Below are 14,003 nucleotides of genomic sequence, written 5' to 3'. Positions count from 1 at the left end.
CCCTGTGCTAGCCCTGGGGACACAGCGGTGAACCAGAACACCCGGCCCCTGCCCTCCTGGAGCTCATGCGGTTGGGGACTTGGATAAAAAGTAAGGTGCACAGGCTGTCGGGTGGGGCACAAAGCAGTCGAGACGGGCCAGGCAGGGCTCGCCACACCGCTTCTCACACCACCCAGGCCCAGACGGCAGGTGAGGAGGGCTCCCCTTCCCAGGTGATTGCGTGTGTGTGTGGGGGGGGGGGGGCACAGGGCACCCCGCAGGCCTGCGGTCGGGCACAGGGACCGCAGTCTACAGCCTTTGCGTGGGGGGCACTGAGGCCCAGGGAGGCCCAGGCCCGGGCGGAGGCGTCCAGAACAAACCACCGCCCCGGGCCTGGGTGGCCGCGGCCGCAGCGCGGACTGGCTTGGGGGGCGGTGGCGGTGGGTCCCCGAGGGGCCGCGCGAACGGGCCGCGGGGGCGGGGGGGGCCGGAGCTCCCGCGAGTCGGCCTGGACCCTGCGGCGCGCCCGCCCCCTGCACCCCCGCGCGGGGTCCCCGCCCCGGACACGCGCTCTGCGGGCGCCGTCCCCGCGCTCGGGGGGCGGGGGCGGGGGGCGCGGCGCGGCGGCGGGGGGGGGCGCGCGGGTCCGCCCGGGTCCGCCCGCCCGCCCCGCCCCGCCCCTCCCGGCCCCTCCTCCCGCTCCGCCCGCGCTGGGGGCGGCCCGGCGGCGGCTGGCGGCGGCGGCGGCGGCGGCGGCGGCGCAGGCTTCCTGCGGGCGCGGCTGCTGTGGGCGCGGAGCCGCGAGGCGGAGCCGGGCCGCCGAGCCGGAGCCCCGAGCCGGGAGCGCGTCGGGCCAGCCTCGGGCCGCGCCGCCGCCCAGCAGCCGCCCCGCGCGCCGCGCTCGGGAACAAAGGCGCCCGCCGCCGCCGCCATGAAGCCGGGGCCGCCGCACCGCGCCGGGGCCGCCCACGGGGCAGCAGCGGGGATCGGGGCCGCGGCCGGGCACGGCGCCCGCGGGCTGCTCCTGCCGCCGCTGCTGCTGCTGCTGCTGGCCGGCCGCGCCGCGGGGGTGAGTCCTGACGCGCGCCGGCACCCCCACCCCGGGACCCCTGGGCCCCAGCCCCCCGCGCCTCGCCTCCCCCCTGGGCACCCTCCGGCCCCCGCGCCTCCCCTCCCCCTGGACACCCTCCGGCCCCCGCGCCTCCCCTCCCCCTGGACACCCCCCCAGCCCCCCGCGCCTCCCCTCCCCCCTGGGCACCCTCGGGCCCCCCGCGCCTCCCCCCTCCCCCCGGACACCCCCAGCCCCCCGCGCCTCCCCCCTCCCTCCTAGGCACCCTCGGGCCCCCCGCGCACCTCCCCTCTCCCCTAGACACCCCCAGCCGCCCGCGCCTCTCCCTTCCCCCCTGGACACCCCCAGCCCCCCGCGCCTCTCCCTTCCCCCCTGGACACCCGCAGCCCCCCGCGCACCTCCCCTCTCCCCTAGACACCCCCAGCCCCCCGCGCCTCTCCCTTCCCCCCCCCCGGACACCCCCAGCCCCCCGCGCCCCTCCCCTACCCCCTGGACACCCCCCCAGCCCCCTGCGCCTCTCCCCTCCCCCCTGGGCCCCCGCAGCCCCCCGCGCCCCTCCCCTCCCTCCACCCCCCTCGGGGCTCGCTTCCCCTTGCTCCGGGGACCCCCCTCCCCGGCGGCCCTGGGCGGAGCAGGGTTCCCTGCCCCGGGTCAGGGGCGCGGGGCGCGGGCGCGGGCCGGGCTGGGTGTGTCGCGGGTCTGGAGCGAACGTGGCCTTGGCCTCGGGGGTGTGCCCGGCCGCGGCCGCTCGCGGGGAGTTGGGTGGGCTCCCCTGGGGCTCCCCTGGGGCGGGAGCGGTTCGCTGCCTCCGAGGGTCGCTGCGGGGAGGGGAGGGCGGGGGCCGGGGAGGGGCAGGGTGGCGGTGACCGGCGTGAAGGTGACCCGAGGGGGTGAGTGAGGGTGACCCTGTGTCTAATCCCCTCCGCCCGGCGGTGGGACCTGTGGGCTGTGCAGGCGGGAGGATGAGGGATGGAACCGCGCATGGCTGGGGGCCGCATGGCTGGGGCCGCCCCTTACCTGTGTGTGGACCCTGTGGGGGTGACCTATTGTGCTTGCGGAGGGTCAGTGGCGGGGCTGGGCAGCCCTTGGCCATGGCTGTGTGCCCCCCGGGAGGGGGTGCGTGTGTGGGGGAGACACCTCCGTGGTGGGTGTGTGCTTGGGCCCATGGGAATGTGTGTGTGCATGTGTGTGCATGCATGTGCTGTGGATGCATCGGTGACCCTGTGGCTGGGGCACGTACCTGGGGCGCAGGGGGGTGCAGAATGTGTGCAGGTGAAGGTGAGTGTGTATGTATGCCGTGACCCCGTGAGCGTCTCTTTGAAGGACCACACAGCTGTGGGGTTGAGCTCAGTCCTGGCTCGGTTGGGGGGAGCAAGAGGAGGTAGAGAAAGGAAGGGCCACCTCCCCACTTGGAGGGACCCCGATCCCAAGTGAGTTCCCCCATGGACGCATGTCTGGAGCCTCGACAGCCTCCTTGGTGGGTTCTGGGAGCTGTGCCTGGCCTTCATTCCCCAGGCCGAGAAGCACCCAGGTCTCTCAGGCAGCCCCCAGGTGCCAGCCCTGTCCCCGCGTGTCTCCGTGGGCTTCGGTGGGCCAGTCTGTAAAATGGGAGGACAGGCACGGATTTAGAGGTCGCTTCTTGGACAGACAAGCTGCTCGTCAGCCTTCCCCGTCTGGGGGCTGAACGAAGGGTACAGGGAGTACTGAAGGCAAAGTCCAGTCCAGTGCCCGGCGGGCTGGCGGCCTCATCCCCAGTCCTCCCCCAGGTGGGGTGAGAAGAGGTCCCTGTGAGGACCTGGGACCCAGCCCCGCCTGGCATATGAGTCGCTTTCTCAGCCAAGCTTCTGAAAGATCGTTTATGAATCAAAAGCTGGGAAATAACACAGCCCTGGGTTCAAATCCTGCTACCCCCCTGACTCCTGCTGTAACCTTGGGCACGTTGTCTCATCTCCCCGGGCCTCTCTTTTCCCGTCTGTGAAATGAAGCCGGTAACACGGTCTTCAGAAATGAGCTGAGCTGAGCTGTGTGCTCATCCACAGAAGTAAACGTTTGATGTAGGGATGGATGAAGGGGGCGTAGGCCAGAATGCTTTAACCTGGGCGCCCGGCAGGAATCCTGAGCTGTAGGATCTGGGCAGGTCTCCTTTGCTGAACCACTGTTTCTCACTCACAGAACGAGGCTGATGTAATTCATGCCCCATGGGGTGGTGGAAGGAACTGGGCGCCTGCGAGATGGAAGACCACTAGGAGGGCCTGGGTGAGAGGCTGTCCCTGCACCTGAGGGTGAGGGAGAGTGGGTGTGGTTCAGAGCCAGAGCCCAGTAGCAGGGGCAGCAACACCGCCTCCCAGGCCAGGATGGTGGGCTTGACTGGGAGGGGCTCCAGGGGAGATGGGGAGCCCCCAGGGTTAGGCTGTCCAGGAGGAGCATCATCTCATCTGGCCCAGCAGCCATAAGGGTGAAGGGTGGTGCCAGCGGCCAGGGGTGCCACCCTACGGGAAGAGGGTAATGCCTGTGGCAGGAGGGACTGAGGTTAGGCCAGGAGAGCCCCACCCAGGATGGCTCCAGGAGTGGCCTCCATGGTGGGGTCCCCTAAGGACATCGCTCAACGGGCAGTGGCTGGCTCTGAGCAGGGGAGGGTCAAGATGACCCCTAGGGCTGCCTACCAGCTTGAGAGGGAGTTTGTGTGGGGTGGGGTGGGGTGGGGTGAGGGGGGCGCTTTCAGGGTGGCCTCTGGGGATAGCAGGTCTCATTCATGCTGCAGATGGTGAGTGAGTGAGTGTGTGTGTGTGTGTGTGTGTGTGTGTGTCTGTCTGTCTGTCTCCTGGCGTCTGCTTTGGGGAGTCCTCTCTCCTGAAAGACCAGGTGACTGGGACTCTCAGGGACATCTGGCTTCAGGGCCACCTCAGTCACCACCCAGAGAGGCTTGGAGTGTGGGGATTCTGGAACCTTTAGCTTGGAGACATGTTCATTTAGAGGCTCAGGGCCGGAAGGGGTTTTCTGTGTCATCTAGTCTCGTTTGAACATTCCCAGTGATGACATTTCACTACTTTGTGGCTGTGTGACCTTGTGAAAGTTAGTTAACCTCTCTGTGCCTTGTTTCGTGTCTGTGAAACAACAACAACGGAAGAGGTTAATGTGGGAAGTTCCCAGCGCAGCGGCTGGTGCTTAGTAAACACTCAACAAATGCTGCTTTCTTGTTGTTCTTCTGGGGCTCCGGGGCCTGGAGCGTGGTGGGGGGGAGGTAGGGGTGGGACCTTGGGGAGGAGAAATCAATCTAGGAATTTTGCTGAAGGCCCACCCCCGGGCCTGGTGGTTCCTGCCCCCTTCCACCCTCACTACTTCCCCTGCCCTAGAGCGCCCTGCTCTTCCAGGACCCGAGTTGACTGTGGATGCGGAGTTGTCAGAGCAAGATCGTCCTCACTGCAGAAATTTGAAAGTTGGGGACCCCGGGGCTGTTTGAGTCCAGGCCCTGACACAAGGACACCACAGGGGCCTGCTGTCTGTTAACCCCCAAGGTGGGAGGGGCTCCAGGCATAGACACCTGCTGTGTGACTGAGCAAGGGGTTTCTCTGCTTCAACGTCCTCGTCTGTAGAGTAGGGACTGTAACAGCGCCAACCTCACAGGGGTGTTGCCATGAGAAAATGAGCTCCGTGGGTAGAATGAGCACAGCCTGCCATGTAGTGAGCTCTCAGGAGATAGAGCCTTTCCAGGAGGGAGCCTGGAGAGGTCAGAGAGGGCTTCCTGGAGGAGGAGGTTTTGAGCTGTGCAAGCAAACTGGTCCCCACGTGGCAGGGAGCAAGCTGTAGCCCGCCCTGACCCTAGGCTTTCTTACTTGTCAACTGAGGACAAATGCTTGACTTTCAGGACTGCTGTTGGGGGTTACAGTACCCTCATGGCAGAGTTGGGATGGGGACCCGGTGCCTTCTACTCCTTGGGGAGCAACACAGTGCCTCCAGCTGCAAATTCAGTACGTTTCTTCTTCCCTCGTGTTGGGGGTTGGTTGGGGGTGAGCTCTGCTGAAGAAAGGAGCTGAGGGGCACCTGGGTGGCTCAGTGGGCTAGGCATCTGCCTTCAGCTCAGGTCGTGACCTCGGGGTCCTGGGATCGAGCCCTTCGTTGGGCTTCCCGCTCAGTGGGGGTCTCCTTCTCCCTCTGCCCCTCCCTCCCACTTGCTTGCCCTCTCTGTCTCAATTAAGTAAATTAAGTACATAAAATCGAAAAAAAGAAAGAAAGAAAAGAAAAAGAAAAAAAAAGCAGTTTGGTCTTTTGAAAACAGGTGGCTCCTCCCCACTCCTGGACTGGGACATGGGGTCCCTGGGGGCCCCAGGGCAGTGCTGGGGTACGGCAGTTCTGGGCCTAGGCTCTGGAAAATGCTGGGGCACCGGTGGGGTGGGTGGGGGAGGTGGAGACAGAGCTCCCCTCAGAAGCCGGGCCTTGCCGCAGGCGTCCCTCCAAATCCTCCCGTTGGAGCTGTGGCCCCCCTGCCCCCAGGCCCGGGCTGCTTCTTGGGGAGAGGGGTGGGTCCTTCTAGAAGAGGCTGCAGGAGGATTGCTGAGGCTGGAGCCGACGGAAGCAGCTGGCACAGGAAGGGTAAAGCCTCCGTCTGTCTCTGCCCCCCCACCCCCGGCTGTGGGCATGATCTGGGGAGGCCTTAATGACCCAAGCAGCAAACTAATGCTCCCCGAAAGCCCCGCCCACTAAGCGCTTGCTGTGTATTGGCTCATTTAATCCTCAGGGTAATCTTTGCGGGTGGGAACACCCAGAACCTCGGCTCAGAGAGATTAAATGACTTGCCCACGGTCACACAGCTGCAAAGTAGCAGAGCTGGATGGAGCCAGGGCCTGCCAGGCTGGGACAGCTGGGCTGCCTCTCGATTTCACCCCTTCTTGCTCTGTGACCTTGGGCGACTTGCTTCTCACTGGGGGCTCCTTCCCTCACAAGGCCTTGTCCTGTGGGAAATGGGCTGCTCTGAGGGTCACAGGTTTGGGGGGAGGGAGAGCACTGCGGTCCCGAAGGTTCCCTGTGGCCTGAGTGACTTGGTGGAGCTCGCGCAGCCCGAGTCAGGAGAAGCATCAGGATGCTTCCCGATGGACCGTGAGCCCCCGCGGGCAGGCTCTGTGGATGTTTCTTCTCTGCCGAGTCCCTGGGCCAACTTTGCGCCTGGCCCAGAATCGAACAGTTTGAGTGAGTGAATGAATGAATGAGTGAGTGAAGGAAGCCAGGACCGTGAGCTCTGGGGCCCAGGCTGGGGCTTTGTGTGCTCTCCTCTGGAGCGGGGTGTGTGGACGGTGAGACTGGCAGAGGTCTGCTGGGTCTAGGCGGGGGCCCGTGGGCTGGGGGTGGCCACACGGGGTGGGCCTGCCGTCCCCGTGCCAAGCCGCCGCCACCACATCTGGGCGGGACAGAGGCGCTGTGGCTCTGGGCTCCGGCTCAGCTGCCTGGAAGCCTGTGATTTTGTGTCTGGGGGGTCAGGGTGCCAGGAGCTGCCCTAGGGCCCAGCCCCCAGTCCGGCAGGGGACCACCTGGCTTGTCCTGCTGTCCCTGCTAACGGTCCACCACAGCCCACCACAGCCCGGGAACATCAGGCCAGCGCCTGGTAAATATTTGTTGACTGGCTTCCTTGGGGGGGGGGGGCAACCCTGCCTTGGCTCCCAGGCACCCAGATTCCTGGAGGCTGGGTAGCCTCTACTTCCGGCCTGCTCCCTCCAGAGCAGGCCCTGGCCAGAGGGGGTGGCTGCTTCCCTCCCGCCGCTTAGTCTCCATGGCCAAACAGGAAGCTGTGATTATAGGGGGGAGTCTGGGCAGTGATGGCTGAGGGCCCAGCTGCAGGGTGGGGGTGGGGGTGGCCCCTGACAAACGATCTGGCCTCTTCCCTACCTGGCTGCTGACGGTGGAGGGCAGGGACCGCCTGTGCTGGCTGTCACACCAGGTGGAGAGGGCTGTACTGCAGTACCCTGTGACCCAGCTGGCCAAGGTCGGCCTTCTTTCCACCCTGGGGCCCCACCTGTGCCTTGGTGCTGTGTGTTTTGGGGTCTCCAAACCTGAGGGTGTATCTTGAGCTAGTAGGAGGAGCAGGGGTCCCAGAGACAACTGGACCAGGGTCGAAATCCTGGTTCTCCCGATCCTTGGCTGTGTGATCTTGGCAAGCTCACTTAACCTCTCTGAGCCTCATTCTCTTGCTTAAAATGGGCTAAAAGCACCTCTTGTCTTTCTCAGGAGTTGCTAGAGGGGCCCCTGGGTGGCTCAGTGGTTGAGTGTCTGCCTCCAGCTCAGGTTGTGATCCCGAGGGCCTGGGATCGAGTCCCATATCGGGCTCCCCGCAGGGAGCCTGCTTCTCCCTCTGCCTATGTCTGCCTCTCTCTGTGTGTCTCTCATGAATAAATAAGTAAAATATTTAAAAAAAAGTTGCGTGAGAATGAACACCATGAAATAACACAGAGCCTGATAAGGAGGGCTCCTGTACATACTGATTTTTTTCTGTTTACTTGCTTTGGTTTTGCTCTTTTCCTGTCCCTCTCTTGGTCTCCCTGAGTAGCTGCTTGTGGGGCTGGGAGTAAGCCTTTCCCTTGGAGAGTGGGAACCAGGCTTGCATGGTCATGGATGCCCCAAGTCGAACCCTGGAGGTGGGGCTACCGCCAAAGGGAGAGCCTGCCGTCTCACAGGTGGGAGTCCCGAAGCCCAGGGACGGCCTGGGGGCCTGGCCCAGGGTCGGCGCTTGTTATCCATCCAGCCTTAGGTGTGCCCACGGAGCCTTCGAGGCCTCGCAGAGGCTGTGGCCTTCCCCCCATTTAGAAGGCTCAGAGATGTCGAGCCGCTTGCCAAGGCTCACACAGCCAGGTCCTGCTGGAGCCAGCTGTCCACTTGCCCCGCCGCGACTCTGGAGTTCCATCTGTCCCATCACTGACCTTGTCACACACACCCCCCCTTCAGGGCCAGGGTTTTCTGAGATGGGATGGGGAGGGGAGTCACGGGGCGGGACGGGGTGGGGGATCTTGCTAGTTAGGGTCTTCATCCTGCTTCTGGGATTGGCAGTGAGCTCGCTTCACCCTGGGATCGGCGTCAGCCCAAGCTCTCCTGGGGCTCACTGTACCCCCTGCACTGCCAGCCAGCACCCCCATCCTGCACCCCCTGCCCCAGCCCTGCTCACCAGCCCAGACTTTAATAAGGATAATGGGGGATCTGGGAAATCGAATTGTAGCAAACCAATTGCCAATGTGATTGTGGGCATCAGGGGCCTGTGGGGCTCACTGTGCCCCTCCTTGGGCTGGGGTTTGGGAGCAGCCGTGTGGGGGCCGAGGGGGCTGTGCACACAAGGTTCCTGGAGCACTGGGGGGTTGTGTTGGGAGCAGGGGAAGGATAGTCTGGCTTGGCAGGGTGCTTGGCAGGACCCATGTACTGCTGTCCTCTGCAGGCTCCACAGCGATGGGGAGGGCGCCCATGGTCCCAGCTGCCCTTCAGTGGGCTGCCACTTGCTGCTGACTGCCACCTTCTTAGGGTCACGCTGCCATGGAGGTGGAGCTCGGGGTGTCCTGCCCTCAAGATGCGCCCTGTGTTGGGGGGCACCTGGGTGGCTCAGTTGGTTGAGCGTCTGCCTTTGGCTCATGATCCCAAGGTCCTGATCCCAGGGTCCTGGGATTGAGGTCTGTGTTAGGTTCCCTGCTCAGCGGGGAGTCTGCTGCTCTCTCTCCCTCTGTGTTCTCTGTCTCTCTCAAGTAAATAAATAAAATCTTAAAAAAAAAAAATGCTCCCTGTGTTGGGAAGGCAGGCACAGATGGTGACAACACAAGGACAGTGATCATGGCCAGTACTTATGGGGTGCATGCTGCACGCCAGGCATGGCCCCGTGCTTTATGTCAGTTCTTACCATGACCCTGTGAAGCGGGTGTTGTTACCCCACTTTACAGATGGGGACCCAGAGGCCCGAGAGGTTGAGCAGTGAGCCCAAGGTGAGGCAGTTAGCAGGCGGCTGGAGTCCGTGGTCCTGAGATGCCGTGATGTCAGGGGCGTGGGGCTGGTCAAACAGGCGTGTGGCATGGTGCGTGCTCATACGTGGGGCCGTCTTTTGCTTGGTTAATTTGTTCTTTCTGCAACCATTTTTGAGCACCTGCCGCGTGCCGGAGCCTATGCTAGGGGCTGTGGGTGTGCAGGTGTATCTCGTGTGTGTCGGGAGTCTTGTCGGCGAGCTTTGCTCGAATGAGATGTGTGTTGGTGGTGGGTGTGTATGGTGCCTGTGTGAGGCTTCAGGGGCAGGTGTGCAAGAGCATCCGGGAGGGGAACCCCGCCTCCCCCACCGAGGCCTGTTCGAATCCCAGAAGCCAAGCGGACTTGGGCAAGCCTTGGTCTTCCCCGCTGTCCAGTGGGCCTGTGAGATGTCACTCGCTAGGCCGGGCCGCGGATGACGTTGGGGGAGGTGCAGCTCGTGACCTGGTTGGCAGCCAGTTAAAGGACACTGGGGCCGGGTAGCTACCTTGATTTTAATTATTTTAATTCTGCTTTCTCTAAGATCGTTGTGTTTCAGAGGTGAGTCTGCTGCTGGCTTGTCAAGTGACGGTGGGCAGCTTCCACCCCCCCTCCCCGAGCCTCTACTTTCCACATCTGTGAAGTGGGGAAGTTGCACTGGGTGTTCCAGGGACCCTTCTAGTCTTCACATTTGAGAAACTGTTGGAGAGACACGGGGCCGGGGCCTGGCCTGGAATGTCCCCTTCGGGAAGGGAGAGCTGGGCTTGGTAGGGGCAGGAGGGTCGGGGGGATAGGAGGCTTGGTTCCTTCACATGGCCTGTCTGTGGTTCCTCCTGGGCCAGGCTGGGGCGGGCCCCTTTCCTCACCTATCACCCTGAACGCCACCTCTCTTCCCAGCCTCTGGGACGTGATCTGTCAAATCCAGGCCCCCCAGCTGAGTCTGGTTTCCTGGACAGGGGAGGAGAACTGGGCAGGGAGTCCAGTAACCAGGTCCTTGCCCCTACTTTGCTGCTGACCTGCCAGTCACTGCAGCCACTATTTACTGATCCCTCTGTGTCTGGCCTACGCTGAGCACTCGGATGGGTTCCGCGGGGGCTCAGCCTGGTCTCTGACCTCAGGAAGCTCCCAGTTAGGGGAGGGAGAGCCAGCACATGTGAGGAGCTGAGGGTAGCGAGTCAGGGGAATGAGAGGTTTTGGCTCTGGAATATCAGGGAGGGCTCCATGAGGGAGGTGTCCTTTGTAGCAGGCCTTGCAGGATGGCCGCGCAATGATAGAGAACCAGGGTGGAGAAGGCTCAGAGGTAGGAAAGGTCATGGCAGTTGAGGGTGTGGCTAAAAGCAGCGGTTCCCTACTGGGGAGGAGAGCCTTCTGTGGAGGTGGGGATGGACCTGCCCCGGGGCTCAGGAGCCTTTGCTGCAGGGGGTTGCTGTTGCTAATGAGAGTGTGTTGTTTCTGGCCTTTACTACATTCACTGGGCACCTCCTGGGTCCCTGGCTCTGTGCCATGGGGTGATCTGGGGCTGAATGGTTGAACCCCACAGGGCCTTGGCTTGCAGGACTCCAGTGGTGGGCCCTGAGTCCAAACCAGGGCACTGGGGTTCCATCCTGCATGTAGGGGGTGTTGGTATTGAAGTGGGTGCAGCCCCCCTGCCCCGAGGGCCTGGCACGGTGTGCCATCCAGGGCACAGATGTGATAGTATTAATATTGAATTATGCTTGTTGAGTGCCTGCCCTGTGCAGGATACTCTGCCAAATGTCTTAAATATCAAAGCTCACTGAATCCTCATAACAACCTTGTGAAGCGGGTACCGTTATTACGTTGATTTTACAAAAGAGGAAACTGAGGCAGAGAGGTTACGCAATTTGTCTGAGTTCACAGAGAGGTTAAGTAACTTGTCCAGGGTCACAGAGTGGCATAGTTACTAGGATTTGAACCCAAGCAGTCTAGAGTGCTCCCTGGTGTGCAAGCACTGCTCCATGGTCCGTGCATTGCAAACTGTAAAGCGTGGTGCCCCGAGAGGATGAATTTAGGGCGGGACACATCTTGCTGGGAGCCTGAACCTGTGTGGCTTCTGTGGGAGAGGCCCTGATCCGGGCCCGGGGACTCTGGGCTTCCACATGGGTCTTTTTTCCTGCTGCTTGTTTTCTGTCTAGGTTGGGCCATGAGCTGCAGCCCTTCAGCTGGAAGGGCTTTTGGAAACACTCTTGTCCAACTTATTCGTTGTCCTGAAGGGGAAACTGAGGCCAAAGTGATTTCTAGTCAGAGCAAGGATCTTCCAAGACCTGATGGTCTGGCCTTCTTATTTTACATCTGGGGAGCCGGAGGCCGAGAGAGGTACAGTGGCTGGTCGCAGTAACCCAGCAAGTTGGTCGCTGAGCTGAGACTGAGAGCTGTGTCTCCTGCCTCCCAGGCAGGGCACGGTCCCTTGTTCCTGTTTCTGCTCTCTGCGTGTCTCTCTCCTGCTCGGCCTGCAGGCCCAGCTCCCATCCTTCTCTCCCTAACCCCAGCCCAGCTGCCCTCAGCCCAAGACTCGATGCCAGATTGATTCCTATCAGTGCATCACTGCAGTCCTCCAGCTCCGTCTCTTTGCCCTGCACACCCCTCACGGCTACCACCTGCGACTCCCGGCAGCTCCCCGACGCAGAGTACAACGTCATCTCTCTCGTCTTCGTGTGGACCCGGGCGCTGTTCGCTCTCTGTGGACTGTTCCCTCCCCTGGCGAACTCCTACTCATCATCCAAAACCCAGCACTGATGTCCCCTCCCCTGGGAATGCTTTATCCTTTACCGAATCTCCAGCTCTCAAGCACTGCGACCCCTTCTTTGGGCCCTTCTCGCCTCGCTCCTAGATTTCTGGGCAGTGCCCCTCTTCTCCATGTTAGGACTCCGTGCTGAGCCCCAGCTCTGTTGCGTTTTTCCCTAGCTTTTGGCTCCCCACGGGGTCACAGCCTCACCTCCTCAGAGCTCTCACGGGGATGCTCTGTGGCAGCCCCTTCCCTGCCATCCCATCATCTCCCGCTCCGCCCACACACGGGCTACCTGGCTTCTGCTCCCCAAGTCCTGACATTGCTGCCTCGTTTCCGTTCCAGGCTTTCACAGGTCCTCCGGCTTTTACTTCCAGCACTCCCCTGTCCTCATGCCTTGTCCTTGACCCCAGCCCCCTGCTCCTGGGATCCCCAGGCCTGGACCCTGGCAGCAGGGAGCAGTGGCTGCAGAGATGCAGCCTTCCTGCCTCATTTGTGTGGGAGAGAGGGGGACAGGCCAGGTGCTTCTGGCCTCCACCTTTCTGGAAGGTGGACATATGATGGGCTTCCGGAGGCTCGGACTTGGTTACCAGAGATCTCCCCCTCTTTCTGCCCTCCCCCAGCAGCCCTCCCACCCACCACCTCCTCCTCTGCCCACTCTCCTCTTCTCCTTCTCTCTCTGCCTCCCACCGTCCTCCAGTTCTCTTTCCTCCTGCTCTGCTTCCTTGCAGGCCCCTGCCCCACCCCCTCCCTTGCTGCTTGGAGCCTCTCATCTCCCCGCTACCACTGGGGGGGGGGCAGGACCTGAGGAGTCCCCTGGGGGACATGGGTCTTGAAGGCTGAAGGGGTGGTTAGGGTCAGAGCTGGAGGGACTCTTCCTTCCTCTTCCCTCCTCCTGGACCCAGATTCCGCACCCCCCCCCAATGCCTTCATCGACCCCTCCAGAAGTGCAGTTTAAAGGGCCCGAGGGCTACAGGAGATCAGCCTCCCACCTTGCTGTTCACATAAGTTCACGGGACCCAGAGATAGTGCCAGACTGTCCAGGGCCACCCAACGGTGAAGGTAGCACAGTGACCCCCGGGGCAGTGGCTCCTTGGGAGCCTCTGGGAGCTGAGCGCGGGCTTGTCCTGTTCTCGTGTGAGAGGCAGGGGAGCTGCGAGACCTGTTGGGGACAATCTCAGATCCAGAACAAGGGGTTCAGGCTCTGTGTTCGAGGGATGGTCTGTAAGATGGTGATGGAGCCCACAGTGATCTTTTTCCCTGTGGGGCTAAGGCCATGGTTCAGTTTAGATTTGGGCAAGGGGTTGGGTTGTCATATACGTGTGCATGTGTGACAGTGTGTCACCATGGGTTGGTGTCGATGCGAGGGGCCCTCCTGTCCCTGCGGGGAAGGATGCTGTGGCCCACTCCCCTGTTTCAGCAGCTCAGGCGTGGCCAGGCCTGGTGAGTCAGGAGAACCCAGATTGCTGCCTCTCCCCTTCTCAGCTGTGGGGAACTTGCCCCCCGCGCCTTGGATGGCCGTGGCCATTACCGGCTCCTGGTGAGGAGGAGGACAAGTTAGGAGATGCCCTCCCTACCTCAGGCCTACCTCAGGAGGTCGATGCACACGTAGAGCTGTGCACAAACACGGACTCTGGGCCTGTGAGGGAGAATGCTGATCCAGGCAGGCCCAGCACCCCTTTGTCCTGTGCACACATGTGGAGACACAGACCCACGTCCATACCTGAACACACAGAGGCACACACAGACAGGGACACACACACACTCCCCGCCCCGTGCACATGTACCTCTCACGCAAACACAGCCAGACCCACGGGCATCTAAGCCCTCTTAGAACAACAGCGGGTGTACACATGTGAATGCGCCTGCAGCATGCCCAGAAAGACTCCCCAAGTGTGCTTGCACGTGTGCACCTGCATGCCTGCATGTCCACACGCGCACACGCGCATTGCTGGGGCTCTGAGCTACCAGGAGTGTGTCTGTGCTTAATCCCAGCCCTTAATCCCACAGTCTAGGGAGCCAGGCCAGAGGGGCAGCTGGTCATCTGGCCTCCTTAGCAGTGATTAAGGCAAGGGCAGGGGCGGGAGGCAGAGGGACCCAGAGCTTTGCCTTCTGCCTGACTCCAGGGACGCCACAAACTCAAAACTTGGGTGCCTTCAGGGATTTGCAGAGCATGGAGAGCTCGTGGGCTCCGACTGTGACCTCTGCTTGTCGGCTGGGTGCTGGGGTGCTCACTGTACCCCTTCTGTGAAG

At 62.3% G+C, this 14,003-nt stretch overlaps 1 protein-coding gene across 1 annotated transcript in view; it reads left to right on the top strand.

The window, feature by feature from the left end:
* SDC3 (syndecan 3) overlaps nt 1-14,003 on the top strand; it is a 43,537-nt gene that overhangs the window by 6,581 nt on the left and 22,953 nt on the right. The window contains exon 2 of the mRNA XM_055332640.1: nt 744-1,048. Within this exon, the coding sequence (XP_055188615.1) occupies nt 744-1,048 (305 nt within the window). The remainder of the gene's footprint in view (nt 1-743; nt 1,049-14,003) is intronic.

The sequence above is a fragment of the Nyctereutes procyonoides genome, unplaced genomic scaffold (assembly GCF_905146905.1).
Source record: "Nyctereutes procyonoides isolate TBG_1078 unplaced genomic scaffold, NYPRO_anot_genome, whole genome shotgun sequence".
Classification (NCBI taxonomy): domain Eukaryota; kingdom Metazoa; phylum Chordata; class Mammalia; order Carnivora; family Canidae; genus Nyctereutes; species Nyctereutes procyonoides.
Note: the sequence above shows the minus strand (reverse complement) of the source record. Positions and strands in the feature narration are given on the sequence as shown.